The 14,208-nt window shown below is 46.2% G+C and overlaps 1 protein-coding gene across 1 annotated transcript; it reads right to left on the bottom strand.

The window, feature by feature from the left end:
• Positions 1-6,801: 6,801 nt before the first annotated feature.
• LOC109321009 (chymotrypsin-like elastase family member 1) lies at positions 6,802-13,618 on the bottom strand. The gene is made up of 6 exons (XM_019551714.1): positions 13,593-13,618; positions 12,632-12,763; positions 10,560-10,696; positions 9,568-9,713; positions 8,568-8,717; positions 6,802-6,900 (listed from the first exon to the last, which is right to left on the bottom strand). The coding sequence occupies exons 1-6, from the start codon at positions 13,616-13,618 to the stop codon at positions 6,874-6,876; spliced, it is 618 nt and encodes a 205-aa protein (XP_019407259.1). The 3' UTR covers positions 6,802-6,873.
• Positions 13,619-14,208: the final 590 nt, after the last annotated feature.

Consider the following 14,208-nt stretch of genomic DNA (forward strand, 5'->3'; position numbering starts at 1 on the left):
TGTGTAGTAAAAATTGGATGCATGATCAGCTCTTTCAAACCGGCTGCCTTCAGTAGGCCCTATTAACAGTGCCTGGCTGCTGGGTGGAAGGGAGTCAGCTTGCATGAAGCCTACAGATTAAATCAACTAGGGGAGTAGATCCGTGACACGTTCTACATGGTGACTTCCCAGCCAGCAAAGTTACTATGTATTATCCAACAGAGTGTGAATGATTTACTGTGTGGTACGGTTGTGCATCAGCTGCCTGCTCCATTGTGAAGCCAATTTACTCTGTGGTCCACCACGTCCTTCTTCCAGCAAGTCAGCTGGGAGGAGTTCAAGCCTGAGATCAAAGCCAAAAGGAGCCCTTTAAAGGGCAACATTCTTCATAAATAAAAGAAATAGGGGCTGTTGTTTAATTTACCCACATCCAGTACTGTTTGGATTGGCCTCCTTGATTAAACACCATGTCTCTAGTGCTGAAATACTAGTGCTGAAATATCCTGTCATCCAGCTCAGACTGACTGTGTTCACTGTGAGCCATGCATGAGAGCAAGCCATCAGGCTACAAGTGAATACAAACTTAATTAACACTCAGAGTCCCCTTTGCCCACAGCCGTGCCCAAGGCACTGTAGCAGGCCGCGCTTTGTGGCTCTGGCTGAGAGCAACGGATTGCACCCACCTGTCAAAGGAAACATGATTTAAGACAGTGCTTCTTGCCATAAGACCAGAATAGCATCCTGGGGCGTGGAGCTGCAAAGGATTGTGGCATCTGGTTAACAATTTTTGAGCTATTTGACGAGGGTGGAGTGATGCTTCTGTCCGAGGAGCTGTGAGGGTGGAGGATTGAAGGCCCTGGGAGGGGGACAGTTTTGGGAGAGGAGGCTCAACCTGCTGTGGTTTGGCTTTGGCAGGGAGAGTAGCTGCTCCTGCTGCAGGGGGACTGCCAGGCTGCCTATCTCCAGTCTGGCGCAGCATCGCTGTGTACCGCTCATGAGCTCTGTGTATGCACTAGAGGGCTAAGAGCACCCCTCAAATCCTTGTAAGGAACAAAACGGTGTAATAATGTAGGGTGAAAAGCCCAAAGCGCACGTGGGGAACATACCTGTTGATTTCCTTACCAGAAGACAGGGTAGATATGCACCTTTGTAGACTAATTAAATGAGGTAGATGTATACGTATAGAGAGAGAGCACAAGTTTTTGTGGGCTGAAACTCATGCCATCAGATCAAACAGCAAAGCATGCAGCTTAATCACTGCTGAGCACGACTTGGTGCCAAAATGCTCAGACAAGGGACTCTCAGATCTAATCTTCCCTCTCATTTCTAGTCTGCTTTAGCTCCTGGTGGGGAGGAGGTTAATGCCTGAACCAGTCAAATGTCAAACACTCATCCTGATCAAAATGATGAGAGGAAGCCCTGCGTCCAGCCCCAAGCAGTTCTCACTCCAAGCTGTGCCACTCACAAATTGGGCCAGTCAGCCACAAGTGGAGTCTTGCTGTGTGCATATATGTATATATATGGATATATATACGAATTTATGGATCACGTGCATGCACAAGAGGTCTAATTCACTGCCTGACGAGCAAGCCCAGTTCGAGAGTGACAGGGCTTGTCAGGTGTTTCACAGATCCGTGTGTTGTCTGAGTTATGTGTGTATGAACGTCTGAGGGGGCCCATGCAGGTGGCATTCTCAGAGCCTAACACACACCAGCCGAGGCAGATACCTCTCCTGCAGTGATGACTGCTTCCTTTTTTAAAAACGTGGCTGGAGGATGAAAACAAGGTAGTACCTAACAGCACTCACCCAGGATGGAAGACAGCTAGGTACAATACCCAACCCTCTGCATGAGGGGGCTCAAAGCCACATCTTTTACCCTGGGAGAGAGCCCTCACCACAGTTTTATCGGTTACATGAAGATCCTGCAAGAGCTGTGCAAAAAGGATGCCAGGAGTCACGGAGCTAGAAGAATATACCTGGAGCCTGACCGTGGCAGCCTCCTGGTTAGGGAACCGCCTGGGAGAGGAAGCGTTGGGTTACAGCTCCTGCTCCATGGACTGCAGATGTATAAGCTGGACAGATGCATAAACAGTTCCTAGCGTCATCACTATTTGCAAGAGCTGGGCAACAGCAATGCCTTCCCCAGTATTTTACAAGAGTTGTCTCTGGCTGGTGTTTGAAAGACAGTGTAGGCAACTACCTTTGGGAGAGAGCCCAGGCTGAGGTCCCCAGTAGATGAAGGCCCATCCCTGTGACCCCGAGTAGGATGGACACGAGACACCCTTCTGTGCTCAGCATTTCCTATTGGTAAGCTCTACGGCAGGGGGTGGCCAACCTGTGGCACAAGCCACCTCTCTGTGTGGCACGTGGGAGATCAGGGAGGGACTGGGGAACACAGCAGTTGATAGGGCAGGGAGCAGAAAGCAGAGCAGTAGATAGGACAGGGAGCAAGGGGCTGGGAGCAGAAAACAGAGCAGTAGATAGGCTAGGGAGAAAGGGGCTGGGAGCAGAAAGCAAAGCAGCCGATTGGGTAGGGGAAGGGGGCTGTAATGGCACTTAGGGTGGGCATGCCTACCAAAAAGGTTGATCCCCACTGATCTAGGGAGCTTGCTGCTGAGTGTTTTCCTGCCCAGCTTGCTGAGTGGTGCACACTGACGGTGCTCTCCCTTTGCACTCCCTAACACAGGATTCTGGACACTACCCCAGGGGGCAAGCATCTAAACATTAGGCTTTGAAACTTTTAGACACCTTTGCAATTGTTTGCATCTAGTCCTTGGTGCTGTCTCCAAATATCAGAGCCCTAGAGCCCTGGATATGCATCTTTTCAGCTATTATTTAAATCAAAATGAGGAAATTAAAATATAAAGGGTGAGGCATTTAAGCCTAACGTCATTTTGCTCAGCTCTCGAGACTGTAGCCTGTTATATTATATAGGACAGTACTTCACCATTTGGATGACTTTTAAAAATCTAGTTTCTTTTGTCAGGTTCAAAATATTTTTACTTGATGCTACAGCAAAAAAAAAAATACAGGCATGATGAGATAATGGAGTAAAAAACATTCTGCAATATCAAAAACTGCTAAGGTGAGATACCCAATATTATTTTTTCACCATCAGGAGAAGTCTTTTTGTTAATATATGTGAGCATCTAGAACAGGTAATCAAGGGTAGTCAAATAACTTGGTGATCAGTAGCAATCAATACAGATACCCAAGTGTATTATTATAACCCTTACAAAAATTATTCACTGATTTCAATTTGGTGTGAACCTCTGATAATATACAAGTTGTATTGGTAAATCAGTAAGGAGATCTTGCTGATAAACTGTACCTGAAAAGCAGTTGTCTTCGATACATTTGTATGTGAATATAAAGGATAACATGGAAAGTTTTCATCCTTAGAACCAAAGTGGCTTTGTGCAGATGGATGCATTAAGTATTTCTTTGATGTGATGGTGCCCTCTTGTGATGAATGTAGTTAATAACAGGCATGGATTCCGTCCTGCTGGAAACGATTCGTTCAGGCGGTTGCTTGCGACTTTTCAGCTCTCGGAAGAAAGACAAGGCAGCACAAAGTCATTAATGAGTTGAAATGGAAATAACAGTAAATTAATCAGGAGTTCTACCATTTTAAAGCATTATCTATGTACAGGGGCAGATCCGGAGGGGCTGCAGTGGCACAGCTGCATCCCCTTTAGGATAGGACCATGCTGAGATAGACCTCTGGGGACTTTTTTAAAGTCCCCAAAGCAGGTGAAAATACTCTTTTTTCCCCTCCTGCTCAGAGGCATGACCCTGCCCACAAATTCCCTGCTGCTGCTGTTTTCTGGATGTCTCAGGGGAGAAATGCTTCAGAGCCACTCCTGCCCACTCCAGCCAGGCTGTGCAGGGCCCGTGCTCAGCTGGGACAGTGACAGTAGCAGCAGCAGTGGAGATGTGAGAGATGATTCACCCTCCCTGTGCCTACTCCTGAGGACAAAGCAAGGTGGGGGAACCCACCCACTGATCACCACTGCTGCTGTCCTGTTATGTTCCCAACTGAGCCCAGCCCCTACGCAACCCCCCCAGAGCAGACAAAAGTGGCACTTAAGCTTCCCCCACCCCCAGGACAGCTGGGAAAGCAATAGGTGGGGGATGGGGAGCAGGGGTGGGGAGGAGACATGACTGTGACCCGGGAGGGAAGGTGGGGGCAGGACTCTTACCTGGTTTGGGAGCTTAAAAAATTCCCAGACACTCTCCCTACCTGGTCTGCCCACACCAGTGGGTGATGGTGAGGTTGGGCAGAGGGAGATGCTGTCAGTGTGAGATGGAGCCATCCCTAGAACATGGCTTACTGCTCCTGTACACCACTTTGCCATATCCTGGATCCACCCCTGTCTATGTGTATGGCATAAGAGGATTTAGCAGGGGAAGTTTTCCCCATATTCTCCTGCAAGATCCACCACCCAAACTATAATTAGCCATACAATGAAACTGTTAGCTGCAGATACCAGTTACACTAGTTTCATAACCTACTATTATTGGTGAATGGTTCTGAATCATCCCCGAAGTAGCTTAAAACAGTCCACAGAAACATTGTATATATTGCTGCTAATCTCCAACTGTCTGGGATGTTGAATTCCAACATCCCCAAACCCCACTGCATGTAAGTCATGATCAGGGAAAAGTAGTAAAAAAGTTTTTACCTTCTATAGCCTTTCATCCAGGCCTGCACTCAGCACTCTGTTAGCAATAAGGGCCTAGAAGACAATTATTTCCCTCCATCCCTCATCTCTGTCCTTTTCTTCATATTGCACCATGAAACTCAATGGGTAAGTACACACAGTCAAAAAGCTTGAGGCTTAATCGATTCAATCTTTCCAGGTTAGACTAAGCTGCATAGATTGAACTGATAAACAAGTGAACAGACATTCACTTTTGATTCTGAAAATACAGCCAAGTGCCTGTAGTGGCCCAGGTCAAGAAGCAAAGGGGAAGCTGGGGGGAGGGGGGCTAGAGCATGCTTCCCTGCTTGGCTGGAGCAGGTAGCTTAGGGCAAGGCTAGTTTGCTCACCCTGTAAGGGGTGCAGGGGGGTTACAGGAGAGGTGCAAAGCATCCTGGGATGCTGAGGGACTGTGAGTTAATTTGAATCTGAGAGGATCTGAGACAGAAGTTCAATAAACTGATTTAACCTAAATCAGTTAAATCTGATATTACATCCATCTAGGTTTATCTTAAACCAGTTTTGGTCATTTTGAAAGCAGTTTATGCACACTGAACTTCTGTTGTGTTACAGATTTGAACTGGTTTCTGATCACTTATACCAGTTTACATGTAATTTTTGTCCCTAGCCAATGAGTTCTGACCTTCCCTCTTGGTGAGCTGGAATGGATAGAAATGTTCCTCATATAAGGAGTCAGGCCTCCAAGATACTACTTCATTGAAATGCCTCCTAAAAATTCACCTTACACTTCCACCATAAATTTAACAATTAGTTTTTAAAATCCAGTCTAGCTCCTTTTTCTGGGTTCCCCAATGCAAGGTGTTGTCACATTTTCCCTTTGCCTGTCCATGAAAGCTCAGTCTTCCAAGCATTTTACTCATTTATAAGGTAGGTAGGTAAGGTGTGATTCATAGTGTGAAGTTACTCTCACGCTTTAACTTTACCTGTTGAGAGTTGTCTGAGTGAATTCAATGTGGTTACTCCCAGTGCTTAAACTGAAGCCAATGTAAAAATCTTTGCAGAAACAGGGAGTTGGATTGTAAAGTCTTTGGGCTGGGATTAGCTTTGTTTTTCTGCCTTGTACAACCTCATGGGTATTGTCAGAGTGACATAAATACTAATAAGCCTTATCTCAATTGAAAGCTGAACCAAAGACAAATTGATTAGTTCTGCTGTAGATTTTGTACCTGGAGCTGCCCTCTTAATGAACTGAATGTTGCTAAACAAATCATTAATTAAAAGACTTAAATTTTTTCTTCTTAATTAATTATTACCCATCTACTATCTCAGCATCTCACAGTCTTCAATATAGGCATTCTAATAACAAGATACACCTGTGGATGTATCTACATCGTTCAAAGACTGACACCTCAGTGAAACATGACCCTTCACGTCTACACCCTGAAAGGGTGTAATGTTGCTGACTTGCATTTTGAAAACCCAGGAGTTTCTTTCTGTGAAAAAGCTCCAGGAAGGTTATTTGTTCCATAATTTCTGCACTGCGTACAGCGCTATCTAATTGATAGCCCCAAAATCTTCTGTTCATGGATCATTATGCAACTGTCCTGACAATGTGTCTCACTCTTTGGCCTTTCCCTCATCACTAGGGAAGCTTCCATTGTGATATACCACTGTGAGATTCCTTCATGAAAATAGAGCCTCAGATGTCATCTCTCCAACTCAGTCTTCATGGTTCATCCAGTCCTAGGTCCCTCTGCTAAAGCAACCAATTCAGTTGCTCATTAGTGCCAAATGTACTAAAGGACACAATGTACTAAGAACTGAACTGAGGCCAAACTGAGTTGAGACAAAACTACAAAGAAACCATGCTGTTCTTACTACTTTCTGATGGGAGTGGCTTTGAACTGGTGACTTAAAGATGGAAAATACAGCTGTTCACCAACCCTAAGCTGTACCAACTCTCCAAGTTGGGAGCTTGTCTAATAAAGTGTTAGGACTTGTGCCCTACTTGTGTGATGCCCTTGTTAATTAAGTACAACTACACTTTACTCTGCCTGAGCTGTTCTGTTTTACTAGATTGGAAGACACAATAGTATGGGTTTTGAATTCATTGATTCTTTATTATTATTTCAACCAATATATTCTAATGATGATCCACAGAGATGCAATTAGCAGGCATGTCTTTTCATTCTAATGATAGTTCATATCCATGTATAAGTTGATCCTTCCTTAGTATCCACCATTTTTCTTCATAGTCTGAAAAAAAGAAGTGGATTCAGTGCAGAACAAACTCGACTACCTTTCCCCATTGTTTTTAAATGAATGGAAGATATAAATACTGTTCCAATCTCCAGTTGCACCACAGTCCTACCCTACAGTCCAGAGGAGAGTCACACGTGTGATCAGAGGGCAGGAGAACAGGCCTTATGATGACAGGCTGAGAGCTATGGGACTCTTCAGCCTGAAAGAGCGCAGGCCCAGGGGGGACCTGGTGGCTGCCTATAAGTATATAAGAGGTGAACATCAGGATTTGGGGAAACGTCTGTTCACCAGAGCGCCCCAAGGGATGACAAAGTCAAACGGTCACAAACTCCTCCAAGACCGTTTTAGGCTGGACGTAAGGAAGAACTTCTTTACTGTCTGAGCCCCCAAGGTCTGGAACAGACTGCTGCCAGAGGTGATGCAAGCACCTACTCTGGACTCCTTTAAGAGACATTTGGATATTTATCTTGCTGGGATCCCTTGACCCCAGCTGACTTCCTGCTCCTGGGGCGGGGAGCTGGACTAGATGATCTTCCAAGGTCCCTTCCAGCCCTGATGTCTATGAAATCTATGAATACAGCAAATGTGGCTCCCAGTTTTGCAGATGGATGCTGGGATGTGGGGGCGGGGAGCTGTGTTCTCTGCTAGAGAATTTGCCTGGAGCCCAGAAGTAGCTGGCCCATTGAGCCAAACTCTCGTGCTGAGATCAAGAGCTCTTTATTCATGTCCAACCCCCAAAACAGATTTGTTTATTTGTGGGTACAGCTTATAACTGAATCTGCTCAGTGGGGAATATGAAACCAGATGAATGCAAGTGGCTGTGGTATATATGCAAAAAGTGCTGTACAGGGGTCCATCTCAAAATGTACTGGGACATTTATGGATGTTAGAAGCAGAAGAAGCCAGTAACATTATCTAGTTCAGGTGTGGCCAACCCGTGGCATGTGTGCCGCAAGTAGCACAGGCTGCTGTGTGTGGCATGTGAGCCCCAGACACTCCGAATGGAGGCAGGAAGCAAAGGGCTCTGTACAGCAGAGTGGAGAGAAGATGCTGCTGTAAGAGGAGGTGCCAGGTGCCCCTTCCCAGGCCCTGCAGCTCCTGTCAAATTCAGGGCTTTGCATTCTTGCTTACCACATAAAACTGTGTGGGTTTTGCAGAACCAGGGAAGGAATACCCTGGCCCCTAGCAGTGCCGGTTCCTTTTAGTGTCCTTTTACTGCCATGTGGCTGTGGCCTGAGGCTGAAGCCCCCCCTGCCTCCATTCTGGCACCCTGGGTACAAACTCTCTCAGGCCTGCCTCTGGGGTGGGGATCAGAGCAGCACTTGGGATGGAGGGGAGTCTTAACTGGTGGCGCACCTGCCAAAAGGGTTGGTCACTACCAATCTACTCTGATTTCTTGCATAACACAGGGCAGAGAATTGCACTAAGGTTCTGGTACCACGTCTATTATCGCAGCAAGTGGCTAAAGCTTGACTAGCCAGACAGATAGCCCAGCAGGCAGATAGCCCAGCTGATCTTAGAATTGTCTTGTTTTTCTACTCCATTCTTCATAATGCCATCAATTAATGGGCTTGGGCCAACTTCTCTCTGGCGTAACCCCTTGAGCTTCCTGGGAGTTATACGCCAGATGAAATAAGTCCAGTGACTTGAGAGGCACTTACGTCATAAATCCAATCGATGTAGGCGGATACTCGGGTGAAGACTGTCGGCTTCCTGTAGGTATTACAGTAGGGGACAATGCCAAAGCTAACGATCCCATGGATTTTCCAGCGACCTTCCGTGTGACACTGCAGAGGACCCCCTGAATCACCCTGGAACCAGAGTGAGGGAAAATGACACACTGTTGGTTTGACCCAAATTCTCAGAGTAATTCAGGAATCAAGGCTTGGAAAAGTGGAAACAGTTGATTAGCTGTTGGGGTGACTGAGTTCTTGGAGGTACAGCCCATGGAAGAGCTAAAAGTGGAGCTATAACTAAAATAGTTTTACAACATCTTGTCTTGCTTCCCAAATGGGGGCCAGCTAAGGACTAATTTGGATGCAGGTGCAAATTGGAGTGGCCTCAGATGCTTGCATAAGAAGTGAGCTGGGCAAGGCACGCATAGTATGCTTGGGGGAGGACCAGGAGAGTAGATGGAGCAAATTGTCTCTCCTAGTGGCTATCTGAAGCTGAACAAGGAAGGTTAACACCTCCAAAGGTTACATTTCTGCAGCCTTGCTCCTTTGTCATGGAGATATCCCTTTAACAGGGACTCTGGACATTGCCAAAGCTTTGACTGCAGGGCAACAAGGGAATCCTGGACATCCGTAGGAGATGCTAGTGAGAGAGTCAAGCTTCTTTGCTGCCTTCCTCAGAAGAGTTGAGGAGAAATGTGTAAAACAAGAACCTGGGAGCTTCCCTTCCATTAACCTCCTCGTTTCTGTGCACAGGGTGGGAGGAAGGAGGGATTTGGAACAATAGCAAATCAATAGATGATTCTCAGGAGATGTAGTTTGCTTGTCAGAGGGGTTTTGCACTCCTAAGCTGCTGCAGGCTTTGGGAGGAGTGTGTTGTAGGGGATTAACAATTTGTGTGATAATTGGGTTGAACTGGAAAGGAAGGAAGGAAGACATGAGGAAGAGAGAAGGAGTCCCAGGAAATCCCAGAAACTATGGCTCTTACACTGCACCCGGATTTCATGCCGTCTCCACCAGCACAAACCATGGTCACCTTGGCTGCCGAGCCCCACCAGTCACTCTGAGAGCAGATGGCATGGTCGACCACTGGAAGCATCACTTCCTGCAGCGTGGCCGGGATGCTGCCCCCGACTGAAAGGGAAGGAACAGTGTTTAACCACTCTCACTACAATAGACAAAGGTCCAGCGCAGCCACCATCAATGATATAGAGCCCAACATTGCTGTGTAGCCAGAGTCACTGAGGGGAGCACAGCTTGGAGTGTCAGAAGCTAGGGTGGGCCCAGAGCAAGAGTAAAATATCCCTTGCTTACCCAGTGGATCTATTCCCCATGTGTATTCAGCCAGACCTGCTGACCTCAGTGACTACAATACCACTTAAAATCATGATGACTGGTTGTGGATGCCAGGATAAACTGTGATCACTGACAGCATTTTAAACACAGCGATTCTGGTTCACATGCTATTTCACATGTCAAAATGTGATGCTGTCCCCCGACACAAGCAATGTCTGCCTTGTAGAAGGTGCTGCTGCTTTAACTACAGTGGCAATGCTACAGTGAACAAGCCCCCTGTTGTGGACAGGAATTTTTTTCTGCTGCCAGGTTTATAATAGCTCCTCTGAATGGCAGCAGCCTTTGGCTGCAAAGCTGAGTCCAAAGCAAGAACTTTGTCAGCAAAGGTGGGGCAGTTATGGGGAGTGATCTTTCCACACCCTTCGCTGGCATAGCTCAACTGTCAGAATTTAATAATGCAGAGATCACACCATCCTCTAGGTCCTGTCACAGCAGGGCTTCAGCAGTGCACAGTGGTGAATTTTTCTCTCTTTCAGAATGTCTTGGCATTCAATTCATTTTGGGGCAGGATTCCCTTCAGTCACTCTTTGCATTGGAGAAGATGCATGTCAACAGACTTGATTCACACAAGGGCTTGAATCTGGCATGGTCTTTCTAAACTGCAAAACATTTTTTTCCACTTACTAGTAGTTAGTCCCCATCCAGTAATGTAGCATGGATAGTTATTAGGCAAGATGTCTCCTGCGGCTGGAAGCAATCCTATCTCAACAAAGCCGTTATCATAGGCAGAAGCAGAGAGACGCAGCAAGGCAATGTCATTGCTGAAACAGGACACAGATAATAGGCTTTCAGATGCCTGGCTGGAAATTCTAGAGTCAGTCAATAGCCAAAACCTGACATTTCAGTTGGTTTTCACTCACCTCTCTAGATACGTGTATGGCCACCATCACTCATGTGTCTGAGACCTCACACACAATAATGACCCCATGAGACAGGGAATTATTAACCCCACTCTACAGGTGGGGAACTGAGGCACAGAGTTTAGCTACATCTAACATAGGACTTTAGAGACCTAGATCCAAAATTGCCATTCTGAAAACCCCTTCTTAGGTACCATGTAACCCTGGAAGCATCTAAATCCAAAGATGTGACCTAACAGTTCCCCTGTTGCCTGTAAACTCTATTTCTATTCATGCACAGGCCGAAGTCTGACAGAGATCCAGAAACATGGTGTTACTTCGCCCAAGTCCCCTTGCCAGACTCCATCCCATGCATGTTCTCTGAGTATACCATAATGCACCCTAGCAAGACTGGGCTTTCTGCAGGATGCAGTGGTTACTACCACTTTCTTTGAAAACATTGGTAGTGATGGTTCTGTCAAAGCCCTTCTTTTATAGGCTATCCTGGTGGCTACAGATGAGCTATCAAACATACGGCCTGCAAGCCAGATCCAGCCTATGGGGCCCTGTCACGTGGGCCCCAGTGCTACCCCGGCTCTGATCAGGAGCCTGTAGGGGAGGGGGTTTGTGGATAGGAGAGCTGGGTTTAATTCCCTCCCCTGCCTGAGGGTATTGAAATCCACATTGCCCACACCTGCCTCTCACACACTACGGAGGGAAGAGACATGAAACCCATTCCCTGGTCCCAGACCTGTTTTGTCTAATGACTGTATCAAGAAAAATAGAGAAAGAGGCCTGGGAGCAGGCACCAGAAGCCTCTGCCCTCCTGGGTAAGTGTCCTAACCACTCAGCTACAGAGCAGGGCTCCCTTTTGCCCAAGCTCTCTTTCTAGCCTACTGAATCTTGAACAAATCTGCAGCATGTTTGGAGACTGCCTCCAGACAGCCTAGTCCATGAACATTTCCTGGGAAGAAGAAATGGGTTTGAGCCCCCATGGCTAAAGAGGGCACTGAGCCTAGACCTCCCACTTCCTGGTCAGGAGTCCTACCCACCAGGCCATTACAAACAGAGGGTGGCAGCTCGTCCCCCGCAGCAGTTATATCGTAGAACAGAGCGAGCCACACTCCTTCTTGGACAAAAAGAGCACAGGTGCCTCTCTTCCAGAAGTGGCACAGGGCTGTGGCCCTGAGTGGACGGAGTTACCTTGGGGGTATGATTTCAGACCTTCCCTTGACCTTAGCATTCCCCCATTGATTCATGCCAGGCACGTCTACATGTGTCTCTATGGCAATGTTGTTACTGCGCTGTGATTTAGTACTTCCCTTTGAAAGCACTAAATCATGGTGCAGTAACAGCCCATACCGCACCTTACGTGTGATGTATGGTTATTTTCAGCAGCTACTTCACCGTAGCGGCGCACTATACCAAGCAGCGTGTCGCTACAGTGAAGTAGCTGCTGGTCACAGTATTGTTATGCCCTACATGTAGGCTGAGCCTCTGCTCAGCCTGCTGGCTATTTCGGGTCTCTTTGGGAGCCACCTCATTCTCCCCAGGCACTGTGTAGAGATCCCGGAGCTCTGGACACTGGTCCGGATTCCATTTGGGGAGGGGCACCCAAAAGTCAGGCAATGCAGCACCTACTTTTTAGTCTGTCTTTTTATTAAGTCTGTCCCTAAGTGGCTTGCTGAAGGTCATGCAAGAAGCTAGCAGACCAGGAACCCAGGTCCAGGGCTTCCAACTAGACTTTCCTCAGCAGATGTTGGAGAGAATCTGGGCAGAGACATTTGTGGGAACAGGCACTAGTATAAATACCTCATCATTCAGTCATGTGGCAAGGTAGTATTTGAGATTAGTTACCCATTCGCAATGTCAGAGGGGTCCCAACCCTCATGAATGAATATTCCATCAACACCGATAAAATACTCAGTGCCATCAAAGTCAAACAGATTGTGGTCACCCAGAGCCACTCGGTATATTACTTCAGTTGGCCTAAAAATAAATTGCAAAAGAGTTACTGTACAGTATCCCCCTACCTCCACAGAAATAAATTTGTATCACAGATTCTGTGGCAGTAAACTTCCCTGCCCACCCCCCTCCCATTACAGTCATCTTTGTAGCATTTTCCATCTCAGGATAAGTTTCAGCCAAATATTCTGTTGTATTAGGGACGTATATCTGTATTTTGCTGGTCAGGGAACAAAAGCTGTTCTTTCTGTCCCCTTGTTCAGCTGCCTACAGCATTCTCAAACTAGCAGGAATCTGGAACTGTTCATGTTGCAATTATCGGTCTGTCTAGAATGGGATGATGAGCACGGTATGAGTGCTTTGTTTAATGATGTATTGGCCAACGGCATAAGCAATTAAAAATGTGTTCATTTGTATATAATGCATTGTATATATGGTTTATTATTTATGGCTTATATTATGATCCTATTTATATGAGTATGTTACTCAGCACATAAGCTATGGCTGAGAATGGATGAAGGCAGGGTTTCTCTCTCTCACCCTCAGCCTCTATAAATAATAATACCAATTTAAATGTACTGAAAAACTCAAATTGATGCAATCACATATACCATCATGTAAATATACAATCAACCAATTGCTTTCCAGAAGTCAGCAGTTATATGTAAATATCTTCAGTGAATCTAATAAGAGGTTTTCTATATATCATGAAACTAACTGCGTATTAATACCATCTTGCCTTGACCAGAATGAATGTGCTGAGAACTCGGAGTGTTTGAGTGGCCCAGCAGCGGTCCAGAGTGAGATCTGGGACTTGTACCGAGAGTTAAAAGTCTTTTACTATTGTACTTACATGTTGATGCAGTGGGCAGCTGTCATGACCCATGTAGCACTAATGAGTGTGCCACCACAGACGTGGTAAAAATACTCAGGAGCATCTGCATAAGCAAGTTGGAGGGACACCTGGATCAAATGGCAAAATACGATATGTCAAAGTTTTGTTCATGACACTGCCATGGCGCTTGTGTGTGCTATTCTGATTAGCGATGTGGCACATTACCCGGCTCCACCTGTGGCTGGCAAAAATAATGAGAGGTTCAGAATGATTGAAAATGCAAACAGACAGACACTTGCTTTTTGTGTGTGCTTTGTTGCCAGTTGCTACTAGTCCAAGCTCAGCATGATACAGAGCAAGGCTGTCTCCAAGGTCTTGCCTGACCTAATTAAAAAGGCCCTTTTTCAGTGGAATTACTTCATTCCAGCTGATGTGACTCAATTGTTCACTAAAAAGCAATATAGACAAGGATTAACACTTCTAAGAGCTATCTGGGTGGAAAGAACCATTTTTTGCTAGCACGGACAAAGGCTGATGAAGTGGTTCAATATAATAACAATATGTATGAACACTCGAGTCTAGTGTGCTACAGAAAGCTACTCCTTTGGGATTCATCTGCAGGATGTGGAACATC

The sequence above is a fragment of the Crocodylus porosus genome, unplaced genomic scaffold, assembly GCF_001723895.1.
Source record: "Crocodylus porosus isolate Cpor-Errol unplaced genomic scaffold, CroPor_comp1, whole genome shotgun sequence".
In the NCBI taxonomy this organism is placed as follows: Eukaryota; Metazoa; Chordata; order Crocodylia; family Crocodylidae; genus Crocodylus; species Crocodylus porosus.